We start from the raw sequence: 19692 nt of genomic DNA, 5'->3' as shown, positions 1-19692 counted from the left end.
CTTTTCGTATTTTACTGAAAAAACTGATGAAATGAAATTTATCTATATTCAAATGTTAATTATTTTTAACACCAACTAGTTGGGTTATCAAGATCATGTTGAAGTAAACTCTGATCATTCCAATAATCTACTATTCGGTAGAGTTTCAAGTCATCTGGAAATAAGAGAAATTGTTGTTCTCGGTATCTTTGTCAAATAAATTGAAATTGAAAAGGATAGGAGCACATAGAGATCCTTGAGAGACTTCCGATATCTATTCGATATTTATTCTCGAAGACATTTGAAATTCAGATCCTACAGACAAGTAGATTTGTAATTGTCGACTTATTTTTACAGAAATCATGTTGATTTGGTGAAATCCGTTCTTCGCAAAAATAATTCAAGTGATCGACTACCACACTACCTAATAATTTTGAAACTGAAGACTTATTACTAACAAACACAACTTTAGCTTTCAATTTTTTTCTGCATCACCATTTACCTCTCTGTCCAAAGATTCGGGAACACAATTGATTGTGAATCAATTTCTAAACAGAATAGGAGTTGAATAGCTACACAGACACAGTTTTTAAAAAATGTTTTCGGACTTCTATCTGGACTTCTATCAAATCCATTTGGAAACTTTGTTAATGTTATCATAAATGTCTTCCATTTATATAGTTGGACAGTATGGGTTCAAAATCCGCAGTATGCCAAACTGTTGTTATTATAGATGAGTCAGTATATTATACTATCATTTGCTATTGACTTTTCAAAAACATTTCCTGTGATTAGCTTTGAATTTATTTTTAGGAGTATATACGTATTTTCAAGAGTTCTCAAATAATTTCAATAAAGAAGTTTCAGAGGTGTCTCTTAAATTAAAGAATTCAATATATCCTTCAATATTCTTCCACATTGAATACTTTTTTGTGGGAATATTTTTCTGTAGAACTGAATACTCATATTGAACAGAAGTAATTTTTATGGAGAAAGTCATAGTTTTTCATAACCCTACTTTGGAAATTTTTCATTAAAATTTGTATTTTTTCAGATTGTAGAAGGCAGAAAAAAAGAAGAAAAAATTTTGTTGTAAACTGAAAATATTTATGTATGTATACATAAGAAAAAAGAGTAGTTTCGAATTCAATTTCCATGGAGAACTCAAAATCCTTTCGTCAATTCTACATGTTACGAAATTCAATTGGTAAGAAACTTTCTGAGATATACTACATGAAGGCATTCAGAAATTTATTCCTCGATATCTTTATTTAAAATTTTATAGAAAAGGTTGATACTTCAATGGTAGCCGAAATGCAGTTTTTCTAAAAAATCTCAATACGAGCAATTCTTTCGAAAAATAGCACTTTATGGGCCAATTTCAGTCTCAGTTTGAGTCCCAAGAAACACTTCGAAATGCATGTTTTCATTATGGCATTTACATAATGTTTTATATCTTTGTCTCAGTCTTTGTACTCAAATCGTGCCAGCTTACTGTCGACATAAAAAATGAAGTTAAGTTGATTGAAAAATTCAACCATTATGAACAGAATTATAGTATATTTTGGTTGATAATTCTGGTGTACATGTCAATTCGGAAAAAGAAAAAGTTAATACTCGTTTTGAGGGCACCCAGTGATTTTGAAAAAATTTTTGAGTGTACTTACGTATTTTGATGCGTAGATTACGAATCCGAAAGAAAAAAGCGGCGATCTTCCTTATTTACAGAGTTACGGCCCTTCAAAGTTCAGAAAAGGGTACCTTTCCAGCCTTCTTTATCACAAGATGAACATTTTAAAAACACAAGCATTCATTCCCTAGGTCGCCTTTACACCTTATTTCTCCTTCCTTGACATTTTTCACTGCTTTTTGGTTATATATCTCTGTATTTTACGTTTTTAAGTTTAATGGCATAGTTGGTACGACTGATGCTGTCAATATTCGTAAAGTAATTCAAATGTTTTCCTACTTGAACTAAATAAAGAATTGAATTTTCACTTACTTTCACTAAATCATTAATTTCGTTCAAATTCATTAAGTTTTTTATAAGGAAAATGTTAATTGTTGAATTGAAATGGGTCACTTAAGGAGGAATAAGGTGTAAAGGTGACCTAGTGAATAAATGCTTGTGTTTTTAAATAGTTTATCTTGTGATGAAGAAGGCTCAAAAGTTGCCCTTCTCTGAACTTTTCAAGGCCGTTACTTTGTAAATGAGGAAGAGCGCCGCTTTTTTCTTTCGGATTCATAATTTACGCATCAAAATACGTAAGTACACTCAATTCTTTTTTTCAAAATCGCCGAGTGCCCACAAAACAAATATTTACCAAGAAAAATTACCTCTTTTAAAAATGTAGATGAATATTAACAAAAGCTCTAGCTCCATTTGTCATATGAGTCACATGTTACTAGTCCTAATTTTCAAGATTCAAATTGAGATGTATGATTTATTGACCAGTCTCACATTTCTCAAGACAACAAAAGCCGACTCCGCTTATCTTCCTTTTCCTCCGCCACTGCGACCAGAGACAGCCGATAAATCCTCGTAGCTCTCCGAACAGCGCATACGCATATTCCGGTCGGCACGACCACTTCAAGGAAACTCGCGATAACTGATAACTCCATAGCATCGTGCGCTTTCTTTCCTCAGTTTCTCCGTTATCGTCAGCCAGTGCAGGTCTAACCCCCTGTATGTGATCAGTGAGCGTGCGGAGTTATCGAACAGTGCCATGCAGTTGCAGGTCGGTAACGATTCCACGGGAAATCACCCCGCAGGACGAAGTAATCGTCCTGCCGCGATCCTGGACTCTCCTACGCTCGCGAGGGTTGAACGTGCAATGTTGAGGCACGAGGAAGGAACCAATCGACAGGGCCAGGACATTGCGAGAGCCCAATATACACAGGTGAGAGAGTTTTTTGTGGAGGGGGCTTTGAGGAAGTTGGAGTTGATTTTTTGTGACTTCACCTGTTTGATGCCAATTACTTTCTGTATGTCATCCCATTGCCTTTCATGTAAAAATATTCGAGACTATTTTATGACAGAAAACATGTAGTTCATTATTTTTTACAAAAGCGTTTCTTGCTTTTGGGTTTTGAGATCAACGGTATGCGAAAGTATGCTTTACAACACTGTGCAATTGAGTGGCCTGTGCGTTCGCCTGATTTTACCCCACTTCACTATTTTATGTGGATATTTATCGAAACGAATTACATTTTGTGAAGAAATACGTAATACATTACATCGCCATAACATAAAAGTTTAGACGGTCTCACGAATTTATAATTTAATTCCCCAAAATTTGAAAACATTGAGTATTCATAGTGCATCTCGGGACGCTGAACAGAAGTGATTACTCGAACTCATCTAAGTTGAATTTAATATTGAAATTTTTCAACTTGAGAAAAGCTTAGGTTATTACTTGAATTTTATGCATATCAATACGATATTGCAAGGGAAGGTTATTCATTAATAAAATCTGTAATTGATTGTTTTTTGTAATGGATTTGATATATGATATGATTTGGTGTAAACTAATTAATATGTTTGCTCATTGGTGGTTCCATAACTATATGTGTTTTTGAATTTTGAAATATATTTTTCATTGTATGCTGAAATAAATATATGCTTTTAAAATGAGTCAATCGTTTTCTTCGCTCAATAGTAATAGCTAAGGTGATCTACTTTGTAAAAAGTACATTGCTAACTTGATCTTCGGTTATGCGTCACATACTTGTCATCCAGCAATTCATAAATATATTTTTGTTAAATGTTAGAAGCTACTAACTACTACGAGAAATGAAGACCTACCATTAATATTATTCAATGTGTGAATGCTCTTAAAACACATCATATAACATCAATGATTTAAAGGACGAAAGAAAGACAGAAATTATTCAGGGTTTCCGGGAAACGATACAAATTGTTTCAAAAAAACTTTTGGAAAGCTTGCATCATTTTTCAAAAGCAAGGGATATATGGTTTGATCTGTTTTATGTTATTTTGTTTACTTAGTGATATTGAAAATGTAATATTTCTCCACAGAGAAGAAAGAAATCCATTATATGAGCTATCCTAGGACAGAGTTGTAATCACTCTAAAGAAAATCTCATTTAGAATAGTGACATGTCACAAGATTCATTTCATTAGTTGTTAATTGGTTAGAAAATAAACTATATTCATAGCATAGGTACTGAAAAAAAAGTTGACAAGTTCTTTATATACATTCGGGAATCAAAAAAACTCAGTTACCATTTTTTAACTGAGCATAAAATTAGAAAGTTAGGAAGAAATTGAACGTGACAAACAGGCTTCACTAGAATGTTGAGTAAATTGAAAAGTATTGAAACAATTGGAAATTTTCGTCTTATTGCTGTAATTGAGTAGTCCAACTGTTGGAAAAAACTCTTCATTGGACACACAATACATTACGTACCTGAATTACGAATTCAGTTTCTGTATCACAAAGGAAAGTCCCGAAAAGAAACTAGAACACTTTTGGAGAGATCTTCAACAGAATGGTTACTGTAAAAAAAGGCTAGTAGATAGTGACATGAAGTCAACAATAATCCCACAAGATAGAGAAGTTGTCACAAACAGTTACACAAAAACTGATCTTTCTTACTGCAGAGACGAGTATCAGAAAGGATAGGAATAATTGGATCTGAATACTTAGAACTTATGTCAGAATTCACCATATGTGGCAGCCTAAACAAAACCAAGCCACCAAACACAAACGACTTGAAAACTTTGCGGCTACTTTATAGTAGTGCTTTATAGTACAATCAGAAGTGAAATAACTGTTTTTTTTAATGAAAAGTTGGTAGACCCCGTGAAAAATGTTTTATGAAAAAGTACTTAAAATAAAACCTTTTTACGCAACTTTTGTCCGGCCTCGATATCTTGTCCTTTTCCAAAGTTGAAGGGGGAGACCTATTTAATGGACAATACCTAAATGATTTTAATAATAACATGGGTATCCATTTTCCATCATAATAAACTTAAATGAAATCCAAAAAAGATATTCCACATGGTGGCAAAAAACGGGAGATCAGAATAGTTGCTGGCAGTTCCTGTTATCTTTCTCAAGCCGATTAGAATAGAATTGAATTTGAACCAATCACTGTTTGTATGAACACATTTGAGAAAAACTATCATTGGAAGTATTCATTGATGCAATTGAATCCAAAAAACCATTTTTATAATTTTTGTATGTTTGTCTGTACCTACTACTTCTATGCTCGCTTATCTCAAAAACGGTTCAAATTATTTGCGTGACGGTTTCACCAATCCATTGGTGTGAGCTTCTCTTAAGATTTAGTGGTTGATTCAAGTTACATCAATTAGGAGAGTGACTGAGAAAAAAAAAAACTCAAAACTAAAGTCCACAACAGAATGGCGGGCAACAGCTAGTTAATAATAAATGAGTCATTAAGTTCTGAAACTTTTGAGGGTGAACGATACTGTATATTTTCCACTCTCTTACATAATCCCACACCCGAAGCAAAGCTTTAATTGTCTCTATCCTCCATTACGCCTCTATCACTTCTTAAATGTCCGGGGTCATGAAAGGACTCAGAGGCCTATAGTAATTTTTCCTGATGAATTAATCCTTTTCGAGACAAATTCTCATCGTCTCCGTAAATACTCATTCTCATACCATTCTCTGACTGGTTTTTCCTTGGGTTTATCTCAATACTAAGTATTAAGTTTCAGAGCAATTATAAGAACATTATCTTATACAAAAAATGATAAGGTACTTGTGAATGAATGAAGTGGGATAATTGCAAATGATTTTCTGTCATATACATATTTAATGAGATCTCACAATACAAGCCAGTATATAATCGAAGATTTCCAAAAAAACAAGTTTTCGACTTCTAATATATTAACTATCATCTTATGTATTTTCTCTGTGAAACATTTAAAGCGAATACTCACACCAACGTGGCTAAATGGATCAGCTTTCAATATGTACGCCTTTTCTGTAAACTTCATTTCGAACTAGTGTTTCTTCCTGTGGATTATTCAGGCTTAAGACCACTGTCGACCCTTGTCTGGCAATGAATCACTTCCATTTCTGGTCTTGTGGTGGTGATCACTGATTCTTGTGGAAGGGAAGCAGTAAAAAGTTAGTCTTTGCACACGAAATTTAGAAGTACAAATCGAGGTGGAAATTGAATTCCGTAGTTGAAAATTGTATGTTTCAAGTCGAAAATTCCAAGTTCTAAGTCAGAACAATCAAGTTACAAATGCAACTTTCAGATTTTATTTCTGAATTATCAGGTTGAAAGTCAAAAAAATATATGCCAGAGTTCAGAGTCAGAAAAATTCTAAAATACATTGTGTGTTGCTGGTGTGCCAATTTAATCATAAATCTGAAAATTGAATTTTGAATAAATTCAAATTTCACGGATGAATTAGATAAAGAAATGCGAATGGACAATTTTATATCCAGTTCTTCACGGAACCGATGTTTGGATAGTTTCTGTCCATATCTACATTCTAACAAACGAAGAATTCGGAAATGACGCTGCATATGCAGTGAATCATAAAAGTTGCAATGAATTGTGGTTTCCGAAATATTTAACATAAACCTATGCAAATTATCTATAGAATCATCATTTATTTCTGATGAAATTGGTAACCAGTGTGGCCACTCTCCTGATAACTATTCGAATACCGGATATTTAATGTCTGGCAGATACTCATACGAGTGCTATGAAACACTGATTCGAAAAACAGACTTACAGTTGGTGACTAATCGTTGTTAATTTGACAATATGTGACAGCTGCTTGAAGCATAATTGAGGCTGCAGAGTTGGCTACACTGTTTATTTGTCTTTGGTGTCAGTTGTCATAATAATTATCCACGCCTTCATCTCGCTTAGATATAGAGATTTCTGATTGATAATAGATAAGCAAATGAAACTCAAAAATGGACAATATCAAAGCAAATACCCAGAATAACCAACATAAAAACTATACATGTGCTCCAAATGAAGTGGGACTAAATTTTGTTGTTGTGTAAAATACAGTGTTGACATATTTTTTCATTTTAGTTTGAATAAAAGATCACCTTGTAACATTTCGAATACTGACAATCTGAAATATGAAAATCACTGAAAAATCAAACTACTGAATGATTTGAAGTAATGCTTGAATTTCAACCGGGCAATTACACGGGGACAGAAGTGGATTTTTTGAGCCCAACCTTCGGATCATTTGACAGTTGACGTGTGGCAACACTGTTGGTTACATATAACGAATGAATAAAATATTTGCAAGAGGTAACGTTACATTTCAGTAACGGACCAGAATCATCTGCAGCAAAGACCTGGTAATTTCGAACCTGGTTTCATTTTCGAACGTATCGTACTGTTAAACATAGCTTCTTGTAACTGTTGGATGTGTTTTTTGTGTAGCTACAGGATGGTTTCGTTTTATTGATGATTGTAAATGCAGCATGGTGCCTGTTGTTGAATTGGGTCAATGAATAACGCTATAATTTGTAAATTGGCAAAGGTCAATAATGTCAATATAGGTGATACTATATTATTCAAAGCGTATATCAACTGATTTTCCGTTATTCACTCATTGAAGGTCTAAATATACGAGGGAGTTACAAATCTAATCATCGTCAGAAACTCCCTCTAAGAATGATACGTGTACTCTAGACAAACTTTGTAAATTCCATTTCAAAACTTTTCTCTTTAGCACATATTTAAGTAAGTAGCATTCATTCCACTTCTTGCTCCACATCTTTCACTTCTTTCCTGGGTTTTATTGATTTTTTCTCAACGTAGAAATGAAAATGTTAGCAATAAACAAATCCAATAGTAATCCATTACCAAACCCATAGCAGACCATATTAATTTTTTGCTAAAGAACAAAACACAAGTACTGACACTGGACGCACATTTCGCTAACCAAGTTAGCATCATCAGTAGATGACTTACTTCAGTTAGGAAAGGTGTTTTCAATAGATTGGCTTCACGCCAAAAGTTCAATTTCAACCTATCAAGTGAATGAAACATTAAGTACTTTTTTGTAAGGATGGATAACCTGTCAATTGATGGAGTCAATTCATTCATAATATTATAACACTAATTTGCCACCAGTTTACATTTTTATGCCTGAAAAAAAAGTTGTTTCAGTCAAACAAAATTCGAATCATGTTTTAATTTCCTTTTTTGACCTATAGGTTTAATGCTTTTTTTGTGGGAAATTTAATGTTTCTAGAACTGTTTTAGTTTTTGAAATGCAGATTAGTAGAGTATTATGGATTTCCATGAATTTCTCCTCGAAAAATTTGTTTTTTTTTTCGTAATGACATAGCTTACTTTGCATTTTACAGTATAATAAAAGTATTTGAAATTATCATTTATCTGAAATTCTGAAATGATTCTGAATTGATTCAATTGAAAATTTTCAAACCTAACCATTTCTGATCACATATTATGAGTATGAGACCAAGATAGAATTCGTTCAATGAAAATAATAATGAATTCCACCAATTTTGAAATTATCGTAAATTCCTCAAATGAAATTTGATGTTTCCATCCATCCCTTAGTATCCAATTTCTTTGGAAGTGGTGTATATAGACATTACAATCGATAAAGATTAATGAGACTACATATTTGTAAGTACTATTTATTCAGGTATGAATTTATGAAATGACCAACATGCTTTGTAACATAGTTGTGGGCCTTTGGGCTATTGCTAGTGAAAAAATTCCTTCTCTATTTTTGACAATAATTATTTAAATCCTATAATAAAATTTCTGTCCCTTACTGATCAGTTTAGAATCTCAAAAATCATATCTGAAAATTCAAGTAACAATTTTATCACCTTTTCGACACCACTACTATTTATAACTATTTTCAACAATCAGCTAGACACTTATTATTCATTGGTGACATACTTTGAATGTGATATATCAATATGTTTGTCCCAAATGGCAAAAAAACTTTTTCAATTGCAAAAAATAACTTTACTATACCGATACCTTATCATGAAAACCTTCACCCAAGGAACTGAAAAGATAAATTTTAACGAACAAACTTGTGGAATCACTATGCTAAATGATGTGTCAATTAAGTTAAATATACTGACATGAGTCATTTGAATGTATACACATGTCTATTCACATCTATTTACCTTTTAGCCATAAATCTTCAACGAACAGTAACTGATTGATAAATTTCTTTACTCAGACACGATGAATCAGAAATCTCGATCATTCGTCTACAATAATGGGAAAATTATGCTGTTTGATGCTTCACTGAATTTCAATTAACACAAATCCACCGCTGGAATAGAACATGAGCACCTTCAAAGGTTAGCAACCTCGTTGGCATCAACGCTAATTGTGAATTACTGTTACTACCGTTGATTAAAAGTCTGAAAAATATTTCTTTTCGAAAAGCCCTGTAATGTTAGAGGTTCTTCGAACTTCCATTTTCCATAAATTATAACAAATGTGAGAAGAACATAAACAATGAGTAATTTTCTATGCAATGGCATTTTCTTCGAAGGAAATGTTTAGTATCTCCTGAACTGAAAGAGTTACAAATCTATGAGTTGTCCCATATTCAAAATCACCATCTATTGAGAAAAACAAGTGAAGAAATTAAGTCAGATTCTAAAATTGAGACTGTTAAAAAGAAATTGAAAGGAAATTGCTTTTATTACAGATGAAATATGATCTTGGTCATTCTCAAACAATTTTGGATGTTAGATTGAATTGATAGTACAATTGAAAGTGAAAAAAATAGACTCGTAGTTACGTTGGGTTGAATAGTTTTTCTGCTGTGTAATTTATAAAAATTGAAGATTCAATTGTTGTGTGTCCAATTCATTGACAACAAATATATCATCGAAGGTACACAAGGTAGATAGGTACACACTTTGCTGTCCTAGATTGTAAACACCAATACTTCAAAGCTTTAAATTTTTCTTTAATTTCAGTGTTATCCACTCTATTTTTCAGGTTCTCTCATAAATAAATCCAGTGGATTCAAATATGGGGTTTATTGGGGGTGCAAATTGTACCTTTTTCAAGACAACACACACAATTATCCAAATATTATTTTCCTATTCTATAATTTTATGTAGACCATATCAACCACATTGAACTAAGTAACTAAGTAAAATTTTTCTATTCTGGGAAACCAGAGTAATCTTGTTTCAAATCAAGAATATCAGTCGTTGTTTTTGAAATATTCGCCAAAAACTAGAATTGTCGAATTTCATGTATTGGATCTGCCGCCTACACTTCGAGTTATTTAAAAGAAGGCAGAGGAACTTCCAATACTCTTTCATATTTGTTATAATCTGATATAAACCAATTTTCAATGTGAAGTTTCGTTCATTATATTTCATCGTTAACTTCATTTTCTAAAATACGGGCCCGAATTGAAATACATAGCACAATTTGTCATTACAGTGGCTACAGAAATCTATGAAACTCAAAACATAAATTCAGTGCACCAACATATACAAACAAATAGTCCTCATATTCTTGCACTCTCAGAAGCCAAAGTCAGTTCTTCTATAAACCCAGTCAATTTTCCATATCGCGGCTATGACTTCCACTCCCGATTCAGACGTAACTTTGGAATATTTGTTTTTACCAGAAGCAATCTGTCCTGTCAACGAGAGGAAATGCTGAAACCTCGAAACTTTGATATTATGTGGTTTAAAATACTATCACAGGAGATAAATATTAGTTAGGGAAGCCACAGATTATGCTGTAGACGACCCCTCCCGATATAGAAGGACCCGACACTCTGTCGAATGAGGCCCTCATGTCCCCCGTTAAAGGATGAATAACTTTTTCATCCATCCCACCTCAGCCAGGTAGGGGTATCCCGTGAAGGGCGGCACTGATGTCTAAGGACTTCATGCCGTCATCTGTCAGTCATGTACCCATTGGTCCCTCTCAAGGCCAATGATCAGCCAAAAGGGTAGGGGAGCTGGTCTCCAAACCTGGATGAAATCAGGATGACTCGTCAGGAGATAAATACATTCATATGCTGCGTTTACTGATCACCAATATGGGGCACTATTCTCTTGACTTGCAAACACCATTGAATTGATGCGAATCAATCATCCCGAAATTTTCATATTCGGTGACTTCAATGTCCACAATACCGAATGGCTCAAATTTTCATATATTAACGACGAACAAGGTCGCGAAGCTGAGGCTTTTGCAATAAGTAGCGGGCTTCCTCAGATTATAAAAGAGACAACCAGGTTATGTGACCAACCGATCCGGAAATTGATACAGTCACCCTGAGGTCCTCATTGGGATCTTCTGACCACAAACTCATTTCAGTGTTGAGAGAATTACCGATAAATATTTGGGAACAATCTAAGCTTCGCAATGTTTGGCATTACAGATCTGCTGAGTGGGAGGATCTTCAAGACTGTTTGTTTCAACTCTAATGATCCATCAACTTATTCCCCTGATGTCACGGAGATACTCTATCATTCATGGATGCATATATTCGTTTTTCAATGAATAAATGAAAAACTAGAAAAAACTAGAAAAAAAGTGGACGATAAAATATAATAAAAGAAACGTCGCATTGCAAATTGGTTCATATCAGATTATAACAAATATGAAACATCATGGAAAGTACCCTTTCTTTTTTCATTTCATTCGAAATGAAATTTGACAATTGTAGTTTTTGGCGAATACTTAGAAATTATTCCAGTTTCCCAAAATTGGAGACCTTCTAGGTCTTACCGTTTCCGAGATAGCAATAATGGGATCAAGTAGAAAGAAAGGTCTGAATATATGTTTCACCAGTTGAACTGCCTCAATTGAAATGTAGTTTAACTACTTTTTTGATATCTAACATACTTCCCCCTATGTGTTTGAAGGAAACCGATTTTAAATTAGTACTTTCTAAGCAACAAGTTTTTGTGGAAAATGAATTCCTTGGCAGCTATTCAACGCAGATTCATGAAATAACCTGATCTTGAAGAGGCGACGAGTCAATTTATGGCTGCACCATCCCAGACTCCAGGATCAAGAGTTGGAAAACTGAAAAGCTCTTGCTCTTGATACGATGTTAAAGGAGAGACTGTTGGGTTCCTTCAGTCGACATCTATACCGCGTGTAGACTTAGGATGGGATTTTTTGCTTACTTCATGACCATATCGAATGGAGGTCCATCACGATACAAATCAATGTAATGCACAGAGTGTAAAAGACTGTTGGTTGACACTGGAAGTCACATCATTCTGAAATTTACCTCTGAATTTGTGCACGCAACTGTTAACTACGAACTGCCATATAAAGTACTGTTCCCGAGTAGAGAGGACTGGATCCTCCGGAAAAACGAAATATTAGGAGCAGATAGTTGTTGGTTCACAGATGGATCAAAAACACCTTCCGGTTCTGGTGCAGGTGTTTTCACTGGCAGACCTAGGACAGAGATATCAACCTGACTAGGACCCTATGCGACTGTATTTCAAGCGGAAATTTACGCTATTGAATTGTGTGCGGAGAGATTGGAAGAATACAACCTGATAAATAAGTCAATGAAAATATGCCCGGACAGTCAAGCGGCTTCTACCAAGCAACGTCTACATTGGCAGCAAATTGCCAAAAACGACTCTCCTCGATAGGAAGACTTAACAGATTGTCTCTTGTCTGGATTCCTGGCCATACTGGCCTGGAAGGCAATGAGGCTGCTGACTCTCTTGCAAAGGAGGGTGCTGCAAGCAGATTCATCGAACCAGAACCTGTCATTGGTATCGCTTTAGGCATTGCCAAACAAAGATTCAACACCTGGATGGCAAAAAGATTTATGGACTTCTGGCAGAATCTTCTAGGATTGGCTCACTCCAAGGCGTTTATTCTCCCTTCGAAAGTTGATATTAAACAGTGGTTGGACTATAGTAGGGATGAACTACGATGTCTAACAGGCCTTTTCGGAAGACAGTGTGTGTGACCTCTGTTTGAAAAAAATCATAACACAGCATAGCACATACTTTGTGCCTGCCCCGCTGGGGACCGAATCAGGGTAACCACTCACCGAGCAGGGATATTTTAGCATACGAAACACACCAAGGGCGGGGGTGTGGAACATGTGTAACTTCGACCGGTGATCCTAAGGATTACACTGGTTGAATAAAATTGCATGAGATATCATTTTCAAATTCATTCAATTCCTTTTTTTTCACAGTAGGTATAGATGGCCCGACTCCATTCATTTGAAAATGCTAATTTCTATTACCATTCACTATTTCTTGATTTATATTCGCTCCAAAAGTTAAATTCGTATAATGGATGAATATCACTAGAGAGGATTTATAGGTCTAAATTATATTGAAAAGTGAAATTTATATTTCACTACTTGTAATTAAAATCAGTAATTATCAACTTTATTTGATACTTTCCAGAATGAAATGGGGATCTCTGTCGATATGAAAAATGATTAACATGTGCATAAGATAAAGTATTTCAATATAAGAGAAATCTAATTCGGTTTTCGCTATCAATGTCACCATTTTTATGGCATGGTTTTTGTTGATCTAGCAGACATATTAATCAAAATAAACAGAACACTCATTTCATTTTCGCACTTTGATGATAAAAATGGGAACTCCATAATGATAAGATAATTCTTGAAAAATGTGTTATCATATTTCCTGATATATTCAATTCAGACAAAATTTCAAGGGAACTGTTCTTTTATCACATTCTGTGATTCGTTTTCATTATTTTGCTATCAAAAAATTTGGTCACGGGAATAAAAAAATATTAGATTTTCATTTTTCAGTAGCATGTCAAAAAATAATGAAAACGAAATAAATGAGCTCTGGGAAAATATTAGCATCTTTTCATTGGTCAATAATCACAAACTAGTCATAGAACACTTCACATGGAACACAAAGGATTTATTGAAATTGATATTTACTTCATTTAACGATTTTTGTATAATTCGTGAGAAACGCATGCTATTGATTTCCGAATTATTATTTTCAATCTGATGAAAATTACCGAATGTACTGGCGTTTAGTTTTTCAAAATATTTGTATCTATCACAATAGTTTTGCAGTATGGAAAATCAGTTTCAATTACAAATCGAATTGAATATATGTGTCAGGTAAGTCAAGTAGTGTCCGACCGAAAGTTCGGTTTCGGTAGAGTTTCGACAAAAAAACTGGTTTAGGTTTAATTTCGGTTTTGGCGGCAAACCTGCCGAGACTTCGACCGAAACCGAAACTGCATTCGGGAGTTCCCGCGCTGTGATCGGCGCATTGAATTTCATACAAGCAATGAAGACATTTTGTCGTGTCTACGTGCTTAATCATGTCATGACTCGTGACTTTGTGATTTACTTTGTTTATTACATAAATAATAAGTACGACTTGTGATATTAGGTATCAACTCAAATAAGTAATTTTATGTTTAATATTTTTGAAAAACCATCAGTAATATTTAAAAGAAGGATCTACACCTACTGAAACAATTCACCTATTTTAAGTATTTTCAAGGTGCAATTAATATTTTGTCTTAAATAAGGGTTTGTATTGTTGATTATCAATAAGTAAAAATGTCAAAGAGTGCATAACGTTGTGATTTAAAGATAAAAAAATTAATACTGACTGATTGTAATATCGTTTTTTTTTATTTTTCCCTCAAAACATAATCCTTGTAAGGAAGTTTTGGTTTCGGCCGAAACTGAGACCGGTTTCGGTCGTAAAAACGAGTTTCGGTCGGACACTAAAGTGAAGTATAGGCATTAAAAATAATATTAGCTAAGTGAAGCTGCATTATATACAAGATATTACAAAATAATTAGTGAAATATGAAAAAAAAATTGCTGGGTAGAAGTTTTTCAAAGGAGAAGGAGATAATTCTTTTTTTTTATTCCAAAGGAAAAAAAAAATGTTTTTGATTAAGAATCGAATCCCGAGAGTAACCGAAAAATGAAAAAAATCAACAGAAATTATCTCTATGTGAAAAAAAATGCATGCATTTACTGAGAATTTCATCTTCAGCGTGCCTTGTTGAGGATGAATTTTATTCAAGTATTTGCAATTGATCAGTTTGTAGTAGATAGAGTTTCTATTGATATAAAAGATGAATTTCATTTACGTTTTCTCAGAGATGAGAAAATTTTGAAGATACTCCTGAAAACGTTTCTGATTATGTACTAAATAAGGCAAGTTTTCACGCAATATGTACAAATATCAACAAATTTGATATGATCGTCAGAGGTCCTTGGGACAATTTGTATGCCGACGTTCTGAAGTATTTTTCATGATTGTGGTGTAAATATACGAATCTGAAAAATGAAAAAAGAAATACAAAAATGTAAGTTCACATAGGATCTCTACATAGAGTTTCGTTCGAGAGATATTTCCCAAAGGTAATTTATCCTAATTTACAAATTTTTTCTATTCATAATAATAATTTATTTGAGCCTCTGGAGACACCCTACATTTTATTTAATGAGAGAGAGGACATTGTTGGATCAAGATCTTCAGATGATGTGGTGCTGCAGGTTTTTCCGGGTTTTCCTGCAGCTGAAAAAGCAAATGCGCCACTGGAATCAATGAAGTCGCCCCGGAGCGCCAATTAATTTTTATTGTTGTATTTATTTTATTTTTAATGTCATAAATCATACATCCTATTAATTACTGAAAAAAAAAAAAATTAACAATTTTCACAAACATTTTCCATTTCTAGACGCGTAACACTAACATCGTAGCTTCCTCGCTAGTTATTAATTTTCATCAAGTTTTGGGTCAGTCAATTTACAATTACGAGTTTTCATTGCGTTCAATTGTAAGCGGAAGGTAGGCTCCTCCTCTCTCGTCCGACAGACGACCATTCGTTGGTGTGCGTTAGACCTATACTGTTGACAGTATTATATAAAAATCTAACCAGCAAGCTCATAATATTTGTTTATTATGTGAAACATGGCTTATAAATGATGATACTAATTTAGCGTATGTACATTATTACTAACATTCTCCCAACATTTCTTCCAGTTTATGTCTGAAAAGTTATTTCTTTGCATGATGTACACATTTTTGTGAAGATGTTAGTTGGTAATTAATTGCTTTCTTTCTTCCTTTGGAAGATTTCCACATATAAAGATGAAGAAGTAGAAAGCCTGGAGATTTGGCAGAATTTTCTCAGGAAGTTTATTCCTCGTAAACGCAGTTCTCTCAATGAAAGAGTTCTTGAACAGTGAAGGTTCGAGATGTTCTGAGTTGAACTTCAAAACGATGAGCAGCCACAGTCCATCGTGTATTTTTGATACGTATCTCTCTTGGTGGAATCAAGTGTGCCAAGTCACTTGAACACTTAACGTGAAAGTATCTATAGAAGAGAGACAAATCTCAACTTCCATTCGATGTTCCAGACTATCAATGTTTCAAGTGATGTTGGCATCTCCAATCAAGTGGTTGGCTCTTTTCAGAATGAAATCCAGCGTATGCTTAGGGAGGAGCTCCATACATGAGAACAATACCCCAAGGAAGGTTTGATCTGAGCTTTATAAAGCATCAAAATGGCTGTGTTCCAAGCTTTTGAGAAGCAACCGTTGCATTTTCAGCGACATGATTGAGTCAAGACATATTGGTATCCATCAGTATCTAGATTAATATCTCTATCTTTGAATGTTTAAGAAAATCTCAAATTTCAGAACATCGACTTCATTCCTTTATAAGTTATCGTACTGAGTTAACGTCGATGGTTATGCAGAGTCATGCTAGGTTTCCACAGAAGTACGGGATTTCAATTCAATTATAAATCGCTGCAACTGCGGTTCATGAATTCAATCAACTAGCTTTGGAATGAATTTTTGTCCGGAGTTTTCACAGTTCGTTAATTACGAATCGAAACCCCAGTTCCCATCGGAATGGGGAGTTTAAATTCGGTTTTATTTTCAGTGCTTTCTGAATAAAATATAGAAAATTCCATATACCTTGTTTATATTTTATTTACTATGAATTTTATATGAGCGATTTCAAATACTTCTCCACCCCGACAATGGAACTCGAGATTATTTTTTCTCTTCGAGAAACAATAATGAATGAAATTCCTCACCGGTGATGTCACGTGGAAGCGCGACCTTATAATCTTTTTCTAAATGTCAACAACATAATCATGGATTTGATATATGTGCCATGTGACTAACTATAAAATGGTTATACCCATGTGCATATCCATCAACTCCGGAATTCAGCGAACAAATAACTTTTCAACACATGTTATTTAGCCACCAACTCCGATTGTACACAATACGAATTATTATTATGGGTATTCCTAATAAAAGCACTCAATGATCTTTGCTATCAATGATTTATTGTAGCTTGAATATTTTACGAATTTGTTAAATCAATTTCATGAAGCTCATATAACACATTTCATATGAAATAGGGACGTAGTTTACATATTTAAACGAAAATACATCAAAGCACATTATGTTCAGTAAGAAAATTTGTGAGAAACAGAGATTTTCAATTAGTTTTAAACGAACGGAGGGTTCTTCAATTCGTGGTTACTAACAAATGTGTGAAAGTCAACAAGCCATCATCATTATCAATTTCAGTAGCAAGAAGTGTTAAGCAATTTTTTTTTAATTTATCCAGTTATGTTACCTTTTATTAAAACAACGATAAAAATAAAATAAAAACAACAATAAAAATTAATTGGCGCTCCAGAGCGACTTCATTGATTACAGTGGCGCATTTGCTTTTTCAGCTGCAGGAAAACCCGGGAAAACCTGCAGCACCACATCATCTGAAGATCTTGATCTAACAATGTCCTTTCTCTAATAAAACAAAATGTAGGATATCTCCAGAGGCTCCAATAAATTCAAAGCATCGCCAGAACACTTCGTGACACGACTATCGTCAAACTTAAATCAGTCCGTTTCGTCTTTGACCAAGGCGTAATAATGACCAAATTCAACGCCAGAACCACAGTGAACGATGACTGTATGAATATTATAATAGTGGTCTGCTAGGGTGAAATGTTCATCTATTTCGAACCTTTCAAAGAGTTTCTTGCTTCCGTTAGAGGTTGAGTCTTGTTTGAAAATCATCAGTGTTATTATTAGATTGACTGGTGCCTCAGTTATACTTGTTTCCCTATAACAGTCAGTTAGTTTGGCGCATGTTTGACAATACAGTCGATCATCACCTGTTAAAAATTCCATTTTCAGATGATTTAACAATAAGCTTTGCACGGACTGGTTATTAGTCATATTAGGAAAAGCTAGATGGAGTTCCAGAAATTCACATTTCTGGTACTTCTTGAACATTTACCACAAAGTAAACAAGTGAGGATTTTTCCAGCAAAAGATTTACAAACACAAGACGAGATGGGCTGTACGGAATCATTCAGTCCAGAGCGGTCAGGAGTATTGATTTTGCTATTGTTTTGCTCAAGAAGAGTATTCCACAAGAACCCCAAGAATTCGGAACAATTCTCTTGTTTGCATAACGAGTATCTAGTGGACTTCAAAGACTCCAGGAAATCGGTTGGAGAAAAAGATGATACCTTCTTATGAAACTGCAGCTGCATGAACAGGTGTTTGAGTTTGATGAATAAGTAGGAAACATTCCCGTTCTCGTTCATCATTAAAACTTCGTTCTTGAAATTCTTCGTCATGAACCACACTTGTAAAATGCTATTCATGTAGCAAGTGTTTCCTAAATTATCCAACAATTTTCTTCTCTAGATTTTCAGGACAACTATCTACTGATTTGTAAGGAAGAACATGTTTCACAGAATCTCCATAAGAACCATTTCTCAAGCTGCGGTCGATCCTTCCAAGTGAAGAAGGGTTTCGTAGAGGGATCGATTCGGCTCTTGCTTCATGAAGCTCTTTCACTGAAAGGGAACCAGTTCTACGAGGACTGCAACTCATATTTGGGGGGCAAGAATGACCTGAGTCCACTGACCGCACTGAAAAAGAAGAAGGTGGATCAATCACTTGTGAATTAACCTTGATAGGAGACTGATGAATATCCACATATCTCGGCGTGTTTCGAAGAGGTTTCAGTTCCGTACTGAAATTAGGGCAATGCATGATCTCATCAAAATTATGTGAATGGGGAATAGTTCCAAGTACTGAAGCAGCATTGCCACGTTGAATAGCAATACTAATTCTTTCTATCAAAAAAGAGGTAGAACGGTGATCTTTCGTTGCTTGGCCTATTCTCCTTCCAAGTTCATGAATGAATAACAGAGACTCCGGGCCATAAACACCAAAAGTTTCGACCGCCACTGGATGAAACAGATAGTTGTTTCCAAGATTTTGGTATTTTTGGTATAATGATACAATTTAATATCAAATTTTCTATTCCTTTGACAACATTTCCAGAAGTTCAGTTACCAAGAATCTAAATAACATCAAACATATTATACAGTTGTTCACATCAAATATGTCATTTTGAATTTTGGATTTGAATCTAACTCTAGCTATAAATATTTTTTGTTTAATTTCAATGATAGGTTTTTTCATATAATGTGTTTCATTTCAACCAAAATCTATTGAAGTAACATCAAAACCAGTAATATTCATCTGTAACGATAACGGAAAGTCTCTGAATTGAGAAAAGTTCATGTGAGATTCTCAATGAACCCCCTTCCCCATGAGATGTGGCTCGTTTCAACCATTTTGTTGCGTCTACTCATGGAACATGATCCACAAATCCAATGACTACATGTCACATG

At 34.3% G+C, this 19692-nt stretch overlaps 1 protein-coding gene across 1 annotated transcript in view; it reads left to right on the top strand.

The window, feature by feature from the left end:
* The first annotated feature begins 2566 nt into the window (after positions 1–2566).
* The window catches only part of LOC111507927 (uncharacterized), an 83351-nt gene continuing 66225 nt past the window's right edge, over positions 2567–19692 (top strand). Inside the window, exon 1 of the mRNA XM_023163311.2 lies at positions 2567–2879. Within this exon, the coding sequence (XP_023019079.2) occupies positions 2706–2879 (174 nt within the window). The 5' untranslated portion in view covers positions 2567–2705. The remainder of the gene's footprint in view (positions 2880–19692) is intronic.

Source organism: Leptinotarsa decemlineata, unplaced genomic scaffold (genome assembly GCF_025532065.1).
Source record: "Leptinotarsa decemlineata unplaced genomic scaffold, Ldec_3_MD MMD2_P_RNA_scaffold_5, whole genome shotgun sequence".
Lineage (NCBI taxonomy): Eukaryota > Metazoa > Arthropoda > Insecta > Coleoptera > Chrysomelidae > Leptinotarsa > Leptinotarsa decemlineata.
Note: the sequence above shows the minus strand (reverse complement) of the source record. Positions and strands in the feature narration are given on the sequence as shown.